The following is a 16,261-nucleotide window of genomic DNA, read 5'->3' on the forward strand; positions in this document are numbered from 1 at the left end:
GTGGTAATGTCCTGGGACTGGTAATCCTAATGCCTGTGGGGGGGGGGGGGGGGCAAAGGGTTTAATTCCACCAGGGCAACTGGTGGAATTTAAATTCAGTTGCTTTAAATCTGGAATATAAAGCTAGTCTCATTTCTGGTAACCTTGGCATGATCATCAATGTTGCAAAAAAACATCTGGTTCAGTAATGTCCTTCAGGGAAGAAAATCTTTTTATTTATTGATTGATTTTTATTTGATTTTTCCAATTAAAGGGCAATTTATTGTGGCCAATTCACCTATCCTGCACATCTTTGGGTTGTGGAGGTGAGACACACACAGGCACGGGGAGAATGTGCAAACTCCACACAGACAGTGACCCGGGGCCGGGATCGAACCCGGGTCCTCAGCGCCTTGAGGCAGCAGTGCTAACCCACCCTGCCGCCCCCAGCGACGGAAATCTTTACCTGGCCTGTCCTGCATGTGATTCCAGACTCACAGCGATGTGGTTAACTTACCTCTCAAATGGCCCACCTAGCAAGTCACCCAATTCAAGGGCAATTAGCCAGCGATATCTGCATCCCCTGAAATAATTTTTGAAAAAGTAAAGATTGCACCATTCATCGTAAATTCTAACTAGTCAAACCCCAAGGCTGCTCTCAAAACTTGAGATAACCCATTACCCAGCCAAAGATCATTATTCAGCACGTGAGTGGAAAAAAATTAAGCGGCTCAGGTGATTGTATAAATATTGGGAACTATTAACCTTGAGAATATAAAGTGGTCATTGAATTCCTTTGCTGCTTCTAATAAATAGAAGCAGATCTCACGAGGTTCATTTCTCTGTATCTACTGGCAGCCAATGCCTGGTTTGGAGAGGGAGTGTAGGCCGGGACAAAGGCCGTGTAATGGCCGCTGTGTCTCCTTTCCAGGTGATGAACTTGGGTTAAGGAACTGTCACGGTGACTGTAACCTGTTTCTTTTTTTTAAAATAATATTTTATTGAAAATTTTTGGTCAACCAACACAGTACATTGTGCATCCTTTACACAACATTGTAACAATACAGATAATAATGACCTTTTTAAATTTAAACAAAAACAACAACAAATAAATAAATATTAAATAACAAAAAATAAAAACTAGCCCTAATTGGCAACTGCCTTGTCTCAGGCCACCCCCCCCCCCCCCCCCCCCCCCAAAGTCCTGGGCCGCTGCTGCTGCCTTCTTTGTTCTCCCCTATCTATCTTTCCGCAAGATATTCGACGAACGGTTGCCACCGCCTAGTAAACCCTTGAGCCGACCCCCTTAGGACGAACTTAATCGCTCTAACTTTATGAACCCCGCCATATCATTTATCCAGGTCTCCACCCCCGGGGGCTTGGCTTCTTTCCACATTAGCAATATTCTGCGCCGGGCTACTAGGGACGCAAAGGCCAAAACATCGGCCTCTTTCGCCTCCTGCACTCCTGGCTCTTGTGCAACCCCAAATATAGCCAACCCCCAGCTTGGTTCGACCCGGACTCCTACTACTTTCGAAAGCACCTTTGTCACCCCCATCCAAAACCCCTGTAGTGCCGGGCATGACCAAAACATATGGGTATGATTCGCTGGGCTTCTCGAGCACCTCGCACACCTATCCTCCACCCTAAAAAATTTACTGAGCCGTGTTCCAGTCATATGTGCCCTGTGTAATACCTTAAACTGAATCAGGCTTAGCCTGGCGCACGAGGACGACGAGTTTACCCTGTTTAGGGCATCTGCCCACATCCCCTCCTCAATCTCCTCCCCTAGCTCTTCTTCCCATTTCCCTTTTAGCTCGTCCATCATAGTCTCCCCTTCGTCTCTCATTTCCCTATATATATCCGACACCTTACCGTCCCCCACCCATTTCTTTGAGATGACTCTGTCCTGCACCTCTTGTGTCGGGAGCTGCGGGAATTCCCTCACCTGTTGCCTCGCAAAAGCCCTCAATTGCATGTACCTGAATGCATTCCCTTGGGGCAACCCATATTTCTCGGTCAGCGCTCCCAGACTCGCAAACTTCCCATCCACAAATAGATCTTTCAATTGCGTTATACCTGCTCTTTGCCACATTCCATATCCCCCATCCATTCCCCCCGGGGCAAACCTATGGTTGTTTCTTATCGGGGACCCCCCCAGTGCTCCGGTCTTTCCCCTATGTCGTCTCCACTGTCCCCAAATCTTCAGTGTAGCTACCACCACCGGACTCGTGGTATAGTTCCTTGGTGAGAACGGCAATGGGGCTGTCACCATAGCCTGCAGGCTGGTCCCCCTACAGGACGCCCTCTCTAATCTCTTCCACGCCGCTCCTTCCTCCTCTCCCATCCACTTACTCACCATTGAAATATTAGCGGCCCAATAATACTCACTTAGGCTCGGTAGTGCCAGCCCCCCCCTATCCCTACTACGCTGTAAGAATCCCTTCCTCACTCTCGGAGTCTTCCCGGCCCAAACAAAACCCATGATACTCTTTTCTATCCTTTTGAAAAAAGCCTTCGTGATCACCACCGGGAGACACTGAAACACAAAGAGGAATCTCGGGAGGACCACCATCTTAACCGCCTGCACCCTCCCTGCCATTGACAATGCTACCATATCCCATCTCTTGAAATCTTCCTCCATCTGTTCCACCAACCGCGTCAAATTTAGCCTGTGCAATGTGCCCCAATTCTTAGCTATCTGGATCCCCAGGTAACGAAAGTCTCTTGTTACCTTCCTCAACGGTAGGTCTTCTATTTCTCTACTCTGCTCCCCTGGATGCACCACAAACAGCTCACTCTTCCCCATGTTCAATTTATACCCTGAAAACTCCCCAAACTCCCCAAGTATCCGCATTATTTCTGGCATCCCCTCCGCTGGATTCGCCACATATAGTAGCAGATCATCCGCATATAAAGATACCCGGTGTTCTTCTCCTAAGTATTCCCCTCCATCCCTTGGAACCTCTCAGCGCTATCGCCAGGGGCTCAATCGCCAGTGCAAACAGTAATGGGGACAGAGGACATCCCTGCCTTGTCCCTCTATGGAGCCGAAAATATGCCGATCCCCGTCCATTCGTGACCACACTCGCCACTGGGGCCCTATACAACAGCTGCACCCATCTAACATACCCCTCTCCGAACCCAAATCTCCTCAACACCTCCCACAGATAATCCCACTCCACTCTATCAAATGCTTTCTCGGCATCCATCGCCACTACTATCTCCGTTTCACCCTCTGGTGGGGCCATCATCATTACCCCTAACAACCTCCGTATGTTCGTGTTCAGCTGTCTCCCCTTCACAAACCCAGTTTGGTCCTCATGAACCACCCCCGGGACACATTCCTCTATTCTCATTGCCATTACCTTGGCCAAGACCTTGGCATCTACATTGAGGAGGGAGATTGGTCTGTAGGACCCGCATTGTAGCGGATCCTTTTCCTTCTTTAAAAGAAGCGATATCGTTGCTTCTGACATAGTCGGGGGCAGTTGTCCCCTTTCCTTTGCCTCGTTAAAGGTCCTCGTCAGTAGCGGGGCGAGCAAGTCCAAATATTTTCTGTAAAATTCAACTGGGAATCCATCCGGTCCCGGGGCCTTTCCCGTCTGCATGTTCCTAATTCCTTTCACCACTTCTTCTACCGTGATCTGTGCTCCCAATCCCATCCTTTCCTGCTCTTCCACCTTGGGAATTTCCAGCCGATCCAAAAACTCCATCATTCTCTCCCTCCCATCCGGGGGTTGAGCTTCATACAATTTTTTATAAAATGTCTTAAACACTTCATTCACTCTCTCCGCTCCCCGCTCCGTCTCTCCATCTTCGTCTCTCACCCCCCCTATTTCCCTCGCTGCTCCCCTTTTCCTCAATTGGTGTGCCAGCAATCTGCTCGCCTTCTCTCCATATTCATACTGTACACCCTGCGCCTTCCTCCATTGTGCCTCTGCAGTGCCTGTGGTCAGCAAGTCAAATTCCACATGCAGCCTTTGCCTTTCCCTATACAGTCCCTCCTCCGGTGCTTCCGCATACTGTCTGTCCACCCTCAAAAGTTCTTGCAACAACCGCTCCCGTTCCTTACTCTCCTGCTTCCCTTTATGTGTCCTTATTGATATCAGCTCCCCCCTAACCACCGCCTTCAACGCCTCCCAGACCACTCCCACCTGAACCTCCCCATTGTCATTGAGTTCCAAGTACTTTTCAATGCATCCCCTCACCCTTAAGCACACCCCCTCATCCGCCATTAGTCCCATGTCCATTCTCCAGGGTGGACGCCCTCTTGTTTCCTCCCCTATCTCCAAGTCTACCCAGTGTGGGGCATGATCCGAAATGACTATAGCCGTATATTCCGTTCCCCTCACCCTCGGGATCAATGCCCTACCCAACACAAAAAAGTCTATGCGTGAATAGACTTTATGGACATAGGAGAAAAACGAGAACTCCTTACTCCTAGGTCTACTGAATCTCCACGGGTCCACCCCTCCCATCTGCTCCATAAAATCCTTAAGCACCTTGGCTGCTGCCGGCCTCCTACCAGTCCTGGACTTCGACCTATCCAGCCTTGGTTCCAACATCGTGTTAAAGTCTCCCCCCATTATCAGCTTTCCGGTCTCTAGGTCTGGGATGCGTCCTAGCATTCGCCTCATAAAATTGGCATCGTCCCAATTCGGGGCATACACGTTTACCAACACCACCATCTCTCCCTGTAATTTGCCGCTCACCATCACGTATCTGCCCCCGTTATCCGCCACTATAGTCTTTGCCTCGAACATTACCCGCTTCCCCACTAATATAGCCACCCCCCTGTTTTTCGCATCCAGCCCCGAATGGAACACCTGCCCTACCCATCCTTTGCGCAACCTAACCTGATCTATCAGTTTCAGGTGCGTTTCCTGTAACATGACCACATCTGCTTTAAGTTTCTTAAGGTGTGCGAGTACTCGTGCCCTCTTTATCGGCCCGTTAAGCCCCCTCACGTTCCACGTGATCAGCCGAGTTGGGGGGCTTCCCACCCCCCCCCCCCCCCCCCCTTGCCGGTTAGCCATCATTTTCCAGCTTCTCGCCCAGTTCCCACGCAGCTGTATTTCTCCCAGACGGTGCCCCCCCCGCCCATCCTTTCCCGTACCCACTCCCCCCTTTCCCCAGCAGCAGCAACCCAGTAATTCCCCCCCCCCCCCCGCTAGACCCCCCGCTAGCGTAATTACTCCCCCCATGTTGCTCCCAGAAGTCAGCAAACTCTGGCTGACCTCGGCTTCCCCCCGTGATCACGGCTCGCCCCATGCGGCGCCCCCTCCTTCCTGCTTCTCTATTCCCGCCATAATTATCATAGCGCGGGAACCAAGCCCGCGCCTCTCCCTCGGCCCCGCCTCCCATGGCCAACGCCCCATCTCCTCTCCCTCCCCACCTCCCCCCATCACCACCTGTGGGAGAAAGAAAAGTTACCATACCGCAGGATTAATCATACAATCCCTCTTCGCCCCCCCCCCCACTCGTCCCACCACTTTGTCCAAACGTTCATTTTCGTAGTCCAATCATTCCAATTTTTCTTCTGCAATAAAAGTCCACGCTTCATCCGCCGTCTCAAAGTAGTGGTGCCTCCCTTGATATGTGACCCACAGTCTTGCCGGTTGCAGCATTCCAAACTTTATCTTTTTTTTGTGAAGTACCGCTTTGGCCCGATTAAAGCTCGCCCTCCTTCTCGCCACCTCCGCACTCCAATCTTGATAGACGCGGATCACCGCGTTCTCCCATTTACTACACCGAGTTTTCTTCGCCCATCTAAGGACCATTTCTCTATCCTTAAAACGGAGAAATCTCACCACTATGGCTCTGGGAGCTTCTCCTGCTCTCGATCCTCGCACCATAACTCAGTATGCTCCCTCTACCTCCAACGGACCCGTCGGGGCCTCCACTCCCATTAACGAGTGCAGCATCGTGCTCACATATGCCCCGACGTCCGCCCCCTCCACACCTTCAGGAAGGCCAAGAATCCTCAAGTTGTTCCTCCTTGCGTTATTTTCCAGTGCCTCCAACCTCTCCACAGATCGTTTCTGGTGTGCCTCCTGTATCTCCGACTTCACCACCAGGCCCTGTATATCGTTTTCATTCTCTGCTGCTTTCGCCTTCACGACCCGAAGCTCCTGCTCCTGGGTCTTTTGTTCCTCTTTCAGCCCTTCAATCGCCTGTAATATCGGGGCCAACAACTCTTTCTTCATTTCCTTTTTTATCTCCTCCACGCAGCGTTTCAAAAACTCTTGTTGTTCAGGGCCCCATATGAAACTGCCACCTTCCGACGCCATCTTGGTTTCTGCTTGCCTTCCTTGCCGTTGTTCCAAAGGATCCGCTGCAATCCGGCCACTTTCCTCTCCTTTTTCCATCCGTGTCCAGGGGGAACACCCTTCTGGTTTACCGCACGGTGTTTTCAGCCGTTAAAATTGCCGTTGGGGCTCCTATCAAGAGCCCAAAAGTCCGTTTCACAGGGAGCTGCCGAAACGTGCGACTCAGCTGGTCATCGCCGCACCCGGAAGTCTGTAACCTGTTTCTACGTAAAATGTGGTGGGGCTTTCTTATACATTGTCGCTGATTACTTTATACTTTAATCAGCAATTTTCATTTGAATCAGCAATTAATGAGCTGCTCAATTCGAAAGTGGGGGCGTAAAGAAACCTAACCGAATAGAAAGAAGAATATGACACATCCAAAAGTTTTGCTATTCAGATATGGGGCGAGATTCTCCGAACCCCCGCCGGGTCGGAGAATCGCCGGGGACTGGCGTGAATCCCGCCCCCGCCGGTTGCCGAAGTCTCTGGCACCTGAGATTCGGCGGGGGTGGGAATCGCGCCGCGCGATTCTCCGGCCCGGATGGGCCGAAGTCCCGCCGCTAAAATGCCTGTCTTGCCGGCGTAAATTAAACCACCTACCTTACCGGCGGCACGGGCGGGCTCCGGGGTCCTGGGGGGGGGGGGGGGGGGTGCGCGGGGCGATCTGGCCCCAGGGGGTGCCCCCACGGTGGCTTGGCCCGCGATCGGGGCCCACCAATCCACGGGCGGGCCTGTGCCGTGGGGGCACTCTTTCCCTTCCGCCTCTGCCACGGTCTCCACCATGGCGGAGGCAGAAGAGACTCCCTCCACTGCGCATGCGTGGGAAGCTGTCAGCTGGCGGGGCACCAAAGGCCGTTTCCACCAGCTGGCGGGGCGGAAATTCGTCTGGCGCCGACCTAGCCCCTCAAGGTTGGGGCTCGGCCCCCAAAGATGCGGAGCATTCCGCACCTTTGGGGCGGCGCGACGCCTGTCTGATTTGCGCCGTTTTGGGCGCCAGTCGGCGGACATCGCGCCGTTTCTGGAGAATTTCGCCCATGGTTCTGTACCGGGCCATGCTATGCCTGGGCTCATGTAGCTTCATGCCACCAAAGTGACCAAGTGTGCCATTTGCTAACACTAAATACCTCCCCTCCTGATTCACTGAAACACTAAACAAATAAGTGCTGATAAGTAATTTTTGCAAACATAGAAGTAAATCAGGGTCAGTCCTCCCCATTCCTCCAGAAATGTGGGGCGGGAGTTTCTGGTCCTTCCTTCCTACCCACGGTCCTGCTGAAGTCAACACTCGCCATGCAAAACGCCACAGGTTTCAGTGCGACCGGATCATCACGCAGGCGTTCAATGGTGAGCCGCCTCTGCCGTGGCAAAACCAGCCCAGGGGGGGTTGGAAAATTTTGGCCGTGGTTTTTATTTAAAACGTTGTTCGGCTTTCACATCCATAACATCCTTTTCTTTACTTTTCAGGCCTTGACATGTTGTGCAACTGACCTCCTGGCCTTGTGTGTACTGAGACCCCCCGGAGAATTTGCTGTGGACATTGTACTTGGCAGCTCCCAAAGGTTCGGTGTGCAGCTTTCCTACGGAGGGCCGCACGCTGCTTTCTTTGCCGTCAAGGAAAGCCTTGTCCGACTGATGCCGGGAAGAATGGTCGGGGTTACCAGGTACGGAAATACGCGTCAATGCGGGGAGGGGGAGGGGGCAGTTTGTGACTCGAACCAACAATGCCGTGTTCTTTTTAATTCAATCTTACAAAAGGGGGAAATTCAAGAGGCAAGTCAACCATTTAGCGATCCTTCTGGAGTGTGTGTTTTTCGGGACATGGTGGGGACATGATGGCATTTCTGATGCCTTCCTATTTGACTAACCTGCTGACCCCGTTTAGAGGGAAACCCATCAAAATAGCCACATGAGTGATGTACCAAAGTGCTTCCAACATCCTGAGGCACTTCCTTCAATGGAAGAATTGGAAAAAATGCTTCATCCAGGCATGGTCGCCACAAGTATTATTGGATCTGTTTGTCTTTGCTGTGTTACGCTAATTACAAATTGCTCGGACATTGCCTGCCTTCTAGTGACAATGGTAAAGTTAGCTATTGGTCATAAACAATATTTCCATTAACTGTGAATGATTTGTTAATTCATATTGAAGGGGACATCATGATGCTTGTATCTTTCTCCCAGTATAGAATTTAACTCGCTCTCCAAGAGCTTCGACACCTCCTCTGTTACGCTCCTAGATTGACGTTAAGGTGTGCATCCTAATATTCACAGAAAATCAGGGCATTGTTTAATTTTTAACATGACAGGCTTTCCCAAAAAACATTTTAACAGGATTTCAGTGTCACTGGCAAGGCCAGAATTTTTTGCCCACCTTTAATTGCCCTTGAGAAGGTGGGGGTGGGCTGCCTTCTTGAACCGCTGCTGTAGGTACACCCACAGTGCTGTTAGGGAGGGGTTCAAGGATTGTAACCTAGTGACAGTGCAGGAACGGCGATATAGCTCCAAGTCAGGATGGCCAGGGGATTTACAAATGGTGTTATTTCCATGAGTCAGCTGCCACCTTGTCCATTCTGGGTAGTAGTGGCCGTAGCTTTGGAAGGAGGCTTGGCAAATTACTGGAGTGCATCTTTTCCATGATGCATATCGCGCAGTCTGTGCCAGTTATGAAGGGGATGGATGTTTACGGTATTGGTGCCAATTAATCAGGCTAGTTCGCACTGGAGATTATCAAGCCCCTTGAGTACAGGGGTTTCAAGATGTTCCTCAAAATTGAAGATGCCGATCGTAAAAGGAAGTTGAATCATTGACCTGACTTCCAGAGACCACAGTAAAACTCTTATTGTGAAGAGGTTTTGGTGGTGATATTAACTGTCCTGTTGCAAAATGCAAAATTACATTGCCCTAGGTCGCATTTCATGCATGCATCTGACGAGATTCCAGATTCAGTTCCTGTTTTTGAGTTAGCTGATCTCAATTGCATAATTGACAGACATGTCTCAGCTAGCCTGAGCACCCCTGAGCAAGGGAGAGACAACTGATTCTGATGGCTAGCAAGTGAGTTCTGCTGGGAAATGGAAACATGTGTTGCTAACTTTGCCTTAGTTTAATTGCTCTGTTTTATCACCTTTGGTCTTGAGTCGCCAGGTATCTTTATGATACCGCCACGTGGTTCTCAAGTCCGAGTAATGATCAATAATCCAATACACCGCTTAGTAAGATTTAAATCAAAGCACATTTATTATACACAGTATTCACTACTCATGCATAAATTCTACGTCTAAGCTACAACTAACAGGCCTATACTTAACTTGGAACTGGCCCACCAGGTCAGGGAAACAAATGGCCTTTTGTTCAGGTTCTGAGCCTGCGGGATTCGAAGTTGGTACAGGTTGGTAGCTAGGAGCGCCTATCTCGTAGCGAGCGTTGAAGTAAGACTTACAGGTTCGATCGGCTGCTGAAGAGTGACGAGAGCTGGAAGAGAGCTGAAGAGAGCGCCTTGAATTTGGGGCTCAATTCTTATAGCCCCCAGGGGCTTCCCGCCTTTCGGGGCAGACCCTGTACCTGGTCCCAAGTGATTGGACTTTGTCCCTGATCGATGGCGGTCTTTTAAAAAATATATATATTTATTAAAGTTTTTTAACACAATGTTTCTCCCTTACAAACAACAACAACCCCCCCCCCCCCCCCCACCTCGTAACAAAAAAAAAAGAGAAATCGCGCAGAACAAGATATATACATGGCAAAATGACACATCCACACAGTTTTGTACACTGGCCCTCACCCGCGCGTGCCAGCCCCCCCAACCCTTCATGTTATCTCCCGCTCATCCGCCCTCCCAGGCAGTCTCCCCGACCCCCCTCCCAGGACGTCCCCTCCACCCCCAAGGTTGCTGCTGCTGCTGACCGACCTTCCTCTAACGCTCCGCGAGATAGTCGAGGAACGGTTGCCACCGCCTGTAGAACCCCTGCGCAGACCCTCTCAAGGCGAACTTAATCCTCTCCAACTTTATGAACCCAGCCATATCATTTATCCAGGCCTCCAGGCTGGGGGGCTTTGCCTCCTTCCACATTAGCAAGATCCTTCGCCGGGCTACTAGGGACGCAAAGGCCAGAATGCCCGCCTCTTTCACCTCCTGCATTCCCGGTTCGTCCACTACTCCAAATATTGCTAGCCCCCAGCTTGGCTTGACCCGTGGTGTGAGGTGGGGTCGTTCTCGTCATTGCGGAGGAGTTGGAACGAGTTATCTCGGTGCCAATAGTTGGTGTCTAGTTGTGTGGGGACAAAATCGGGGTCGTCAGTGTAGTTCAGTGGTCGGTGGTGGGGCTTGTTCAGGAAAGTAATCATGAAGGGATCACTTGGATCGTAGTTGGAATCGCTGGGTGTGGGTCCTGTTGCATGGGGATAGTAGGGAGGCGTGCTGTGGCTATCATCCGAGTCACAGTCGCTGTCTCTGCTGCTGCAGTCTGTGGGCGTTCCGGGGCGGAGTGTATATTTCGGGGGTGGAGTCGAGGTCGAGTTCGTGGCTGGGCTGGACATGTTGGGGGAGGGTAGGGTTACGTTGGCTGTGGGCGGGGCGTGGTGTGCTGCGTTGAGCATGACGTGGTGTGCGTGGTTAGACTGTGTTCCATATGCCTTCAGCTGGTTTATGTGGAACCACGCAGTCTTACCGTTGGGGTACTTTATTTTATACACAGAAGGGCTTACTTTGTCCGCAATGGAGTACGGACCCGAGTATTTTGGTGACAGGAATGTGCTGGAGTTATGTACAGAGAGCATAGCTTGCTGTCCTATACTGTACTCAGTCGCATGCACTGTCTTGTCGAAACAACCCTTGCTCTGTTTCTTTCTTGTGCCCAATTTCACTGCGGCTGCTAGCTGAGCCGTTTTAACATTTTCAACTAATTGCTCCACGGCTTTCTCGTGTGTGAGGGCCGTTACTTCGGGGCTGGTCAAGTCCAAATCTAATGAATATTCTGTGCCTTTCATGGGGCGTCCGGTCATGAGGGTGTGTGGGGTGTAACCTGTGGAAGTAGAAATTGTGTTACGCAAAAACATCAGCGCAAAAGGGAGGACTGAGTCCCAAGTGGTGTTGATCTGCTGCACCATTTTTCTGAGGGTGGATTTTAGGGTCCGATCCATGCGCTCCACGATACCACTCAACTGTGGGTGGTAGGCTATGTGGAATTTTTGGGTGATGCCAAATATCGTGAGGACGTTCTGCATGACATGTCCCGTAAAATGGGAGCCTTGGTCAGATTAAATGCTGCGGGGGCGTCCCCATCTTGTAAAGATGTGGTAAGTCAAAATCTTGGCTGTGGTTTTTGCAGTGTTTGTGCGGGCTGGGAATGCTTCCACCCATTTCGTAAATGTGTCAATTACCACAAGTACATATTTATAGCCATTCCTGCAAGGGGGCAATGGTCCTATTACAATCGATCTGGAGGTTAGTCCAGGGGCCATTAACGGGTCGGGTGTGGCTGAGTTGAGCCTTTTTGGCATATCTGTCCGGATTATTCTGGGCGCAGACAAGACAATTCTCGATGTAATTGTTTTACATCTTCCTTTAAATTCGGCCACCAACAAAGCTGCTTGAGATGGCCTGTAGCGGGATCGATTCCCTGCTGTCCATGACCGTCATGGAACAAAAAAATCAGTTGATTCCTGTCCTGTTCAGGAACCACATAAAGGGTGTCTTTTAACACCACACTGTCATGTGTGGTCAGTGCATTTTTGAATCTCTCATAGGGTGCTGGATATTTTCCCTTTACAATCTCCTTGAGATTGCTGTCCTGCTTCTGGGCCTCTACTAGATCCTCGATCTTTGTCTGTGAGACCTGAACTGCACTCACTGGTGCGCTTTCGGGGGGGATCCAAAGGTATCCATGCCTGGAACCTGCTTTAGCCAGTGCGTTGGCTTTCACATTTCCAGGGGGGGAGGGGAGGAACGATAGTGACTACGGACTTTGATTATCCCAAAAGCCCTGTTCTGGGCTCTCTGTAAAATATGACGGAGCAATGGGGCTGAGGGGTGGGGTTTTCCGTCTGCGGAAACAAATCCTCTTGCTTTCCACAGGGGCAGAAATTCCGTGAGGCTGTTGCAGACATAGAGGTTGTCCGAGTATATGTCTGCTAGGCTGGGGAAGGAATCTGGGTGTTCCACTATATACGCGATGGCCGCGAGTTCTGCTGCCTGCGCGCCTAAGTGTCCTGGAAGTTTTAACGATATCTTCTCAAGGGCGCGTCCTCGACATAGATACCGCAACCTGTCATGCACTTCCCATCCAAGACTGTGGAAGATCCATCCACATAGATCTTTATGGGCTCACACGTGAACGTGTGCTGGAGGCTCTGGGTTGAACTACCTACCTTTCTGGGGGGTGTTTTAGCAATAAAGGGGCCTGTGTTGTGGTGTGGAGAGATAATTTCGCATTCATGGGGGGTTCCGGGGTACTGTAAGTTGTCGGCTAAAAAGATGTGCGTCTTTGTCCTTTTAACAGTGATGTCCCGTCCCTGCAAGAGAAGGGTCCATCTAGCTGCTCTAATCTGGCTTACTGTACTGTCATTGAGTCGTCCGCCCAGTAAAAGTTGGGTGGGGGTGTGTTCAGTGAGGATTGTGATGGGGCTCAGTCCAGTAATATATGAAAATTACTGCACTGCCTAAAATACTGCGAGCAGGTGCCTCTCACAGGCTGAAAATCCCTGCTCCACAGCATCTAAAATTCTGGAGGCATAAGCTACGGGCCTTAACTGGTCGTGCCGTTCCTGGAGGAGCACGGCCGAAAGGGTGCGGTCTGTGGTCGCTACCTCTATGGCGTAAGGGGAAAGCGGGTCTGGAACTTGTAGTGCGGGGGCTGCTCTGAGTGCCTGTTTTAAAGAGTCCACAGCATCCGTATGCTGCGGAAGCCATTCCCAGGGGGCTCCTTTCTTTAGGAGGTCTGAGAGGGGTGCTGCCTTGCTGGCGAAACCGTCAATGTGGTTTTGGCAGTTGCCAACCAGTCCTAAAAACGACCGGAGGGCTGAAACGTTCTGGGGAAGGGGCAATTTAGCAATCGAGTCAATCCTTTTATGCTCGATCTCGCGTTTACCATGTGTGATAATTGTTCCCAAATATATCACCATTTCTTCCAAAATCTGGGCCTTTTTGGGGTTGATTTTACAACCGATTGAGTGTAAGAGTTCCAGGAGTTCGGACAGAAGCTCAATGTGCTCTTCCTTGGTGTCTGTCTGCAGTAGTAGGTCGTCTACATACTGAACCAGACGTTCGGGGCGAGAAAATTTGGCTAAACCATTTGCCAGCTGTCGGTGGAAAATGGAGGGGGCGTTGTGGAAGCCTTGTGGCAGGCATGTCCACGTGTACTGCTGTGCTTTAAAGGTGAAGGCAAATTTGTACTGGCACGCCTTTGCCAATGGAATGGACCAGAATCCATTACTGACGTCCAAAACCATAAAGAATCGGGAATTGAGTCCCTGCTTGAGCATGGTCTCGGGACTTGTGGCTACTGTGGGGGTGATTTTGTTGAGTTCCCGGTAATCGATGGTCAGTCGCCATGATCCATCGGTCTTTTTCACTGGCCAAATCGGGGCATTATTAGTGGAGGCTACTGATCTAAGTACGCCCTGCTCTAATAAGCTTTCTATTACCTTGGAGATTTCTCCCTCTGCCTCTTGGGGGAATCCATACTGTTTTGGGGGTCTAGGGTCAGGTCCTGTTATTTGTCCGGAGCCTCTGTCCACAGTCGTGCTTGTGGGTCGCGAATGCTGCCCTGTTCTTTTGCAGAACTGCCCTAACCTGCTTGTCCGTGCTAAGCGTGGTCGGGTTGAACCAAAATTTGTCTATTGCGCTAATTTTGTTCGCATACTCTCCTATGTTGAGCGTTGCGGGGGCTCTTGCGGATTTTGCCATCTTCCAGACACACTGGTTGACTGGATCGAATGAAAGATTATGGGAATTCATGAAATCGATTCCCAGAATGTGTTCTGCTGTGTGGGGCAGGTCAACTAAAACTACGGGGTGCTTGGTGGTGATGGTACCGATTTGAATGGGTACAGGGGCTGTGATGTGTCTCTGCTGTGAGTGGCCTGTAACGCCACTGAGGGTGATGGTGGCTGTAGTGGGCCACGTGTCTTTTTGGAACATGGTGGAGGAATTTATCATGGTGCGGGACCCTCCTGTGTCCCATAGAAATTCGATGGGCTGTCCCCGAATTTTCACTGCAACTACCGGTCGTCCGGACCTATCCCAAAGGGTGTCGCAGACCCAACTGGGGCAGCCTGTACACCGTCAGTCCGTTCCGGTCAAGTCCGTCTGATCTGAACGGGCACTAACGCTATGAATGGGCTCTGTCTTTTTCTTACTCAGAGTGCCCGTCTGCTGGGCTCTCTGTGGCTTTCTAGGGGCATTGCACTCTCTTGCAAAGTGTCCCAACTGTCCGCAGTTGTAACACTCCTGTGACTTGGGTGGGGGGCTGTTCTTTCCCTCATTCACCCATGCGGGGTTGTGTGTTTTTACTGCCTGCATATCTGCGCTGGCCTACTTTTCCTCGGTATTCTTAACAGCGGGTTTGTTCTGTTTCGATTGCTCCCAAGCGCGGGACAATCGTTTCACTACCCACTTCTTGTTATGGGCCTCCTCTGAGGGATCATAACTCGCGCAGGCTTTCTATCCTGTTTCTGTGGCATGGGAGATAAGGGTGCGGGTCCATTTGGCCATGTTATCTGGGGACAAATGGGCACGGTCTAAGTCTCCAAAGACTGCTGCAAAGTGGATCCACAGGCGTTCAGCAAACGCTGTAGGGTGCTCGGATTTCTTTTGCCTACATTTGTTGAGGCCATCTACGGGGTCACCCCGGTTATACCCGATCGCATCCAGGATCGCGGTATGCATTTCTGCAAGGGTGCCTCCTCCTACATTCTGTGGGTCGGGAAGGGCTGCTGCTACTGAAGGGTCTAAACTTAAAACTGTGAGCTTTCAATGCTCTAGCTCATCCAGGCCGTACATGGTCGCCTGATGCTTAACTGTGGCAAAGAAATGGTGGGGGTCTGAGGTGGGGAGGAACGGTGTGATCTTATCGCACGCGTCCCGTAATTGGGTCACTGTTAAGGGGGTGGAGTATAGAAATTCCGCATCGTCCGATGTGGCTGTGCGGTGGGTGGTTACTGGGTTCATTGGAGCTTGAACTATCTGCTGTGTGGGGGGTTGGGGTGCTTTTCTCTTTTGTGGCTTTCCCTGAGCACATGTTCCCTGAACATATCTCTGCGCTGTTTCATTCAATTCTTCCCAATCAGGGCCGTCTTCCTGATCTAATTTGTCTCCAAAAGTTTCCTGGAAACCTTTCTGAACAGAAAGCAGCGATTGCAGCTCTGCAATCTGCTTCCGGCACTTTGCGTGATCTAACGTGCTTTGTCTTTGTTCTGTGGTGGCAGCATGGAATGCTCTTAATGCTACCTTTAGATCGCTGCACTGTCTCTGTAATGCTTCTACCTGTTTTTCCGTTTCTTCTCGTACCAGGACTGCATGTTGCGTGTCCTGATAGGCCTTTTCGTATTGAGATTGGAAGCTGCTTAGGTGCGCCAGACAAGACTGGTGTGCCCTTTTGGCATCCTCCACCTCTCCATCTTTTGCTGCCAACTTCCTTTTCAATTCCAAATTCACCTTTTCTACCTCGCTTACATCGACCTTACTATTTCGATGTATGCCCTCAACTTCTTTCCGGAGCGGCCTGACGACCTCCTCTGTGCCTTGCAATTGTGCCAAGCAGGACACGATTGCCATCGGCTTGCGAGCTTTCTCTGAGCTCTTTTTGTGGATCTTGCTCAGGTTCTCCCACCAAGTATGTCCTATACACCCGGGCCCCGATTCCTCGTTGTCACAGAATTAATTCCAAAGGGGCCATCCTTTCCCTTTGAGATATTTCCTGATCTCTTCCTCCCAAATGGGACATTGCCACACTCTACTGCTGCTGGTCGCT

The 16,261-nt window shown here is 50.8% G+C and overlaps 1 protein-coding gene across 2 annotated transcripts in view; it reads left to right on the forward strand.

Annotated features, from left to right (window-relative positions):
- Positions 1–16,261, forward strand: part of gldc (glycine dehydrogenase (decarboxylating)) — a 219,717-nt gene that overhangs the window by 96,698 nt on the left and 106,758 nt on the right. For both annotated transcript variants that reach the window (XM_072517219.1, XM_072517220.1), the window contains one exon: positions 7,758–7,954. In XM_072517219.1, the coding sequence (XP_072373320.1) occupies positions 7,758–7,954 (197 nt within the window). The remainder of the gene's footprint in view (positions 1–7,757; positions 7,955–16,261) is intronic.

This window comes from Scyliorhinus torazame, chromosome 9 (genome assembly GCF_047496885.1).
Source record: "Scyliorhinus torazame isolate Kashiwa2021f chromosome 9, sScyTor2.1, whole genome shotgun sequence".
NCBI classification, from domain to species: Eukaryota; Metazoa; Chordata; class Chondrichthyes; order Carcharhiniformes; family Scyliorhinidae; genus Scyliorhinus; species Scyliorhinus torazame.